The sequence below is a fragment of the Terrapene carolina genome, unplaced genomic scaffold, assembly GCF_002925995.2.
Source record: "Terrapene carolina triunguis isolate 2854851 unplaced genomic scaffold, T_m_triunguis-2.0 Scaffold67, whole genome shotgun sequence".
Taxonomy (NCBI): Eukaryota; Metazoa; Chordata; order Testudines; family Emydidae; genus Terrapene; species Terrapene triunguis.
Window position 1 is genome coordinate 48,319,486 of NW_020664418.1, and position 6,216 is coordinate 48,325,701.

Consider the following 6,216-nt stretch of genomic DNA (forward strand, 5'->3'; position numbering starts at 1 on the left):
AGTATCTCCCTCAGGGGCCCCAGGTGACCCCCAGTATCTCCCTCAGGAACCCCCTTTATCAGGGCCCACAGGTGACCCTATTACCCATTCACACACCCCTAACCAGGGAACCTGCCACGTGACGCCTCCCATCCTCCCCACTCAGCAGACCGGCCCGCGCGCCCGGTCGCGTGCCCACCAGCTCCGGGAGCGAGCCGTGCCACCACCCCTCTGGTGCGCGCGCGGGCACAGCGCCGGGGGCGCGCACGGCCGGGCACGCTGGGACGGCTGGGGGCGGGGCCAGGCGGGCGAGTGTCGGGGGCGCGCGGGCCGGGCGCTGAGGGGGGTCTCCGCCTGTAGCATGCTGCGCCTGCGGCAGCTGCACGAGGCGGCCCTGAGGCGGCTGCTCCCGCCCGCCGGGGGCGCCGCCGCCGCCAAGCCCAAGGCCTCCGAGGTGCTGAGCCGGCACCTGCGGCAGCGGGGCCTGCCCCACTGGACCTCGTACTGCGTGAAGTACAGCGCCGTGCGCAACGACCAGTTCGGCCTCTCGCACTTCAACTGGCAGGTGGACGGCGCCAACTACCACGTCCTGCGCACGGGCTGCTTCCCCTTCATCAAGTACCACTGCGCGCGGGCCCCGCGCCGCGACCTGGCGCTGCAAAACGCCGCCTTCACCGCCCTCAAGCTGCTCAACGCGGGTGAGCCGGCCCGCCTCGCCTCGGGCCCCCGCCGCGGGCTCCGGGCCCGGCCCCCGCCGAGCTCCCCGGCCCGCCCCGCGCACACAGGCAGTGGCGGGCGCGGGGTGGCGCCCTGAGTCTCCGCCAGCCCCCCTCAGCCCTTGTCAGAGGCGGCGCTAGCCCCTGGGGGGCCCCCGCCCCCCCCCGAAATGCTGATGGCCATTGGCACTACTGCCACCAACCTCGCACTGCACCGCACAGCGCGGCCCAGTGCGCTTGGGAACAAGCCCAGGTTCAGTGAGATCAGGGATATTGGGGGGAGGGGGTGATACTGAATCGGGCCCCCCCCCTTGAGCTGTGGGGCCCTAAGTAATTCCTTAGGCTTCTGGTGCCAGCGCACCACTGGCTCCTGTCTAAGGCCTGGTCTACACTAACACCCCAATTCGATCTAAGGTACGCAACTTCAGCTACGTGAATAACGTAGCTGAAGTCGACATACCTTAGTTCGAATTTACCGCGGTCCACACGCGGCAGGCAGGCTCCCCCGTCGACTCCGCGGTACTCCTCTCGCTGAGGTGGAGTACCGCAGTCGACGGCGAGCACTTCCTGGTTCGAATTATCGCGTCCAGACCAGACGCGATAAATCGAACCCGGAAGTTTGATTGCCAGCCGTCGAACTACCGCGGTAGTGTAGACATACCCTAAGATCAGGGCCCTCATATTGCACTGAGCTTAACCCTCATCGGGTCACCTTTACCTTGGCCCTTTGCAGCCTGGTAAACTGTTGATCGCAGTAACTGATGGTGGTGGTTGGTTTTTTTTTTTAACATAAACTTGTCTGGTACAAGAATATTAACTGGCCTTTTAACTATTGCTTAGTTAACAATTAATACTACTTCTGCTAGCGTTTAAAATATCCAGTTGCTCATTCATTCTGCTTCTAAGGAGCGTTTCCTGCCTACTACTGAAGAAGTGTGGGGTTTTTATCCACGAAAGCTTATGCCCAAATAAATCTGTTAGTCTTTAAGCCAAATAAATCTGTTAGTCTTTAAGGTGCCACCGGACTCCTTGTTGTTTTTCTGGATACAGACTAACACGGCTACCCCCGATACTTGACGCCATCAGACTATCAAGAAAAATATTTGCACCCTACTTGATTTTAAGTATTTTAAAAACTATATTTGACACATTTTAGCAACTTTAACTTTTCTTTGTAATGAGATGTAGTGACTAGGTTATAAGCTGTACAGTACGGTACACCAGGGGATTTTTTTTCTATCTCCTGATGGTGTGTGTGTGTATATGAAGTTTCAGAGACTATAAAAAACAAATTAATTTATCACTGAAAACAAATCATGGGACAACATCAACTGAAGTAAAACGTCATACCATCTGAAAATGTACCTATCTTATTACAAATCATTTCTAATATTACCATGGGCTAAAATCTGCCCTCAGTTAAACTGCTGCTGTTGCCATTGGCTTTACTGATGTCAACATGATTGCATAGACATAAGAGAGCAGAATTTGGCTCTTGAAAATAAGTACTGGGTCTGCCATTTATTACTTGTTTGCACAGTACCTAGCACAATGAGACCCAACCTGGTGGTGGTCTTCAGACACTACCACAATATACATTTTTATTTATTATTTGTACTACTGTAGTGCCTAGCAGCGCCAGTCATGGACCCAGGGTCTCATTATGCTTGTCTCAGTACTGAATTTAAAAAAAGACAGTCACTGTCCCACAGAGCTTCCAATATAAGTATAAGGTGACACAATGGTTGGATACAGTACAAAAAAAAATGAGACCATATTGGTCAGCATGATAGGCCGTGGTCTTAGCACATCAGCAACCTAATCGTTTAATAATAAGAAAATATTGGTATAACATTTGTCAGTGATTTACATGAAGAAGCAATAGCCCCAAAACTTGTAATTTTTTTAAAATAGTGTGCAGATAATAGACATTTCATATTTAAGTGTTGGTTGTTATGAGAATTGTAATCTCTCATATTAACAAATTTCATTGGTTTTGGCTCTGGCTGTTATCAGTAAACTGATTTACGCTACAATAATCACTTTGCAAATTTTACATAATTTGTATTAGAAATGCTCTCTGGGTGTTATCTTTGATTCTGTCCTCTCTCTGCCTTGATGCTTGGATCTACTGTCCAAATCTTGCTGCTGCTTCCTCTGTAGTAGCACTAAGATTGCTCTCTGTCTGCATAGTCAAAACTCTTATCCAGGCCTTCATCATCTCCTGTCTTGACTATGACAGCCTCCACATGTCCTTTCAAACCACTGCTGCTAAGACTGTCTTTCTGGTGCTCCAGCCAGTCTCTTATCCACTGCCTTGTTTGATGGTTCAGTTCAGTAAGGTACTGAAGCACATGCCTCACTTTAAGCATTGAATAGTCCCATTGAAGTCAGTTGGACTATTCATATGCTTAAAATTAGGCACATGCATGCATAGGCACTGAATGAAGGGCCTGAGTCCATCTGCGGACTCCCTCTTCTTCACTGCATCAAATACAAGCTTCTTACATTTTAAGGCCCTTCTGAGTTTAGCCCCTTACTACTTATTCACTTTGTATCTAACATATTACTATAATACAAATAATAAACAATAATAATTGCCTTCCCCATTATTTTTAGCTATTACTGTGTTAGTTTTAGTTCTCTTGGTTTGTAATGGTTGTATGTAACAAGTATTTCTCTTTTGTAGGCATCCCAACTTTATTATATGGAATTGGCTCCTGGTTTCTTGTTAGTGTCACAGAGACTGTTCACACAAGTTGTGGCCCAGTTACTATTTATTTTCTGAATAAAGAAGATGAAGGTGCCATGTACTGAATTGGTGCATTCAAGCACTCTCATTTGGTGGGTTTTCACAGCTGTGGGTATTTCTATATTCCTGCTGCTTTAAAATATAAACAACTTAAAAGCAAACCTTTGTTTTCAGTGTGTTCCTTTTTAATGTGGTGTCCTCAAAAGACTTCATTTTCCTTTTTTCAGTTACAAAAAATGTTCCTGTTTCGGCAGAGGCATGAGATGAATATTGGAGTCAATGAAGATAAGATATTAGCAGCTTTGGAAAATGAATTTACTTTTCTACTGTCCTCAAAAGCGTTAGCTCTAAAGACAGTGATTGAAATGCTTATTGCTGAGAAGAAACTTCTGATTATTTAAAAAAAAATCTCTTTATTTATATACATCGGATAGGTTATGATGTTTGTAATGTAGTCTGAAGGCAAGGAACACATTCTCCAAAAACATTACACATAATTGTAAATGATGAGAGTTTTGGACTCTGTGCCTAGGTGTTCAACAATATATAAATTGTCCTAGTACCTAATCAGAGTCTGAAGGAATCTGTAATAGCACCCTTCTTTTATCCAGATGTATTGAAATGCTCTTAACCCCCACCCCACGAATTAAAATCCACATTAACGGAATATGTAGTATGTGTCAACTGAACATTCACATCTAAACATATTTTAAAAGAAAACATCTGAAAACTGGTTCCACCTTTTTCTTTCAATATCTGAATTCACAATTCTGTGTTTTCTTTGGTTATAGTTGGTTTAATCTCTCACATCTAAAGCAGTCTAAAAGAAGCAGTTCCCCACACTGCTTTACAGGTCTGAGGGTATTGATCCCTTTAACAGTGTTTATTGTGATCAGACCAAGAGTTGCTAAACACTGCTTTATCCTCAACATATGCTCTTGCAAAATTTTGTAGACCGCTTAGCACGTGGTTGACAAGCCTCTGAAAAGTGGCTCCTGCATTAATTAACCCAAATTGTAACACTTAGAATTCATAGTGTCCCATATCAGTAATAAAAGCAGATATTTTTTCTGTGCATTTTTTTCTAAAGGGATCCACCAATAATCTTTTGCGAGATCAAACATGCTAAGACATCTAGGTTTGCTCAAAATATCAAACATATCAATTCTGGGCATAAAATAAACATCTGAAACACTTACAGTATTGAGTTTCGACACAAAACCTTACAGTTTTATCTTACTAGCACAATGGATGAGGTTTGGCCTGAGAGAGCCTTGAGGAGTTTGCTGGTGAGGAAGATAGACTGGTATGGCTGGGGTCTGACAAGTCTGATCATCAGCAAAATTCACTCTTGCTGAGGGCAAGGGGTGGCACACAGTGGCTCACAGCTCTAGGTATCCCCAGCAGTGTGTTACAACATGCAAAAGACTTTTTAAAGGATAAAATCAGTAATATGACCAATATAATTAACATGCAAAATACAACATGCATATTCTTATTGAAAATTATTTGTAAGCAGTGAACTGTTCCATGCTTTATGAAAGAAGTGTGTCTCCTTGTCTAAAAGCAACACTAAATAAAACTTTAGTCAAAGGAGCACTTACTCCAGTATATTTAGTACTGAAGAATATTCTTGACACAAGTTGAATAAATAGCTTTCACAGAAGAAGAGATAGAGTTACATTAAGCTTCATTAATAATAAAACTCACTATTAGCATTTTGCTAGAATCGCTAGAACTGATTTCCTTTGTAATGAGCAAAAGTTAAATAACTACAGCTCATAAGTTTGAAGTCAAATACTGCTCATTCATTGCTACTGATCTTGTCAATACTTTGCGGTAAAGGTTTGGTCTCAACAGGAGGCTGATAAAATGGTTTTTAATTACCAGACAATAAATACAGCTTTTCATTGGAGTTGCACCTCCATTCACTGCAGCTTGTTTGATTTCTGATAATGTGTACTGCTGACTTTGCTTACCTGTTTTTCAATAAATGCAGGCAACGTGACTCCTTGTCCATACAGTGATGGGCAAGTCTCCTTAGAGAACATCTTTGACAAACTACCCTATTGATCACTGCAATTCTGTGCTGCTAGCAGCATTAAATAGAGACTTGATTTCTTGTTCAATGCTCTCACTGTGTAACAATTAAGCAAATGTAATATTTTCTTGTATTACATGAAAATCAATAGACCTCTTGCTCTTGTGGAGTTGATCATGGTGAAGGATGAACTGGAAGATGGCTGAGGGCAAAGTTCAAATATAATATCATTCATTGGATTCATTAAGACTTGTGTAAGAGCTGTTGGAGTACTTAGAGGAAAATATGCTATTCATAAAGGGTAGTGCTTTCGTTTACACAAAATGTTTGAGACATTTATTAAGTAATGGTGAATAACTATTTTAATTGGCTTTAATCAAAAGTGAAAGATTAAATCTGTCTCTCATTCTCTTTCTTTGCATAAATTCTCTTTCTTTATTTGTGGGGTTCTTTTGGTCAGTCTATGACCAAGATTTATTCTTTAGTCATGGTCTGAGTTAAAAATGAAAACACCGTTGAGGGACAAGCTATGTCCCAAGAGTGCTCCCCATCTGGAAAGGCTGGTGACCTTGGTGATGACTTTGGGTATGGTTCCAGGCCCAAAGAGGCGCTTCCGAAGCTCTCTTGTGCAGTCCTGCCCATGAAATGATCTTTATTAAGAGACTAGAAATCATAGAAACGGCAGATAAGGATGGATGGATAATACTGAATTCTATGACATCTGGGCA

General features: G+C 43.7%; 1 protein-coding gene across 1 annotated transcript; it reads left to right on the plus strand.

The window, feature by feature from the left end:
* Positions 1–310: 310 nt before the first annotated feature.
* On the plus strand, positions 311–5,899 carry CUNH15orf61 (chromosome unknown C15orf61 homolog). The gene is made up of 3 exons (XM_026648388.2): positions 311–677; positions 3,385–3,539; positions 3,675–5,899. The coding sequence occupies exons 1-2, from the start codon at positions 341–343 to the stop codon at positions 3,510–3,512; spliced, it is 465 nt and encodes a 154-aa protein (XP_026504173.1). The 5' UTR covers positions 311–340; the 3' UTR covers positions 3,513–3,539; positions 3,675–5,899.
* The last annotated feature ends 317 nt before the right edge of the window (positions 5,900–6,216 follow it).

Excerpts from the sequence above, each read along its gene's own strand:
- CUNH15orf61 (XM_026648388.2), top strand. The coding sequence starts at position 341 with ATGCTGCGCCTGCGGCAGCTGCACGAGGCGGCCCTGAGGCGGCTGCTC. Across the intron at positions 678-3,384 it reads CCTCAAGCTGCTCAACGCGG|GCATCCCAACTTTATTATAT; the intron begins GTGAGCCGGCCC and ends TCTCTTTTGTAG.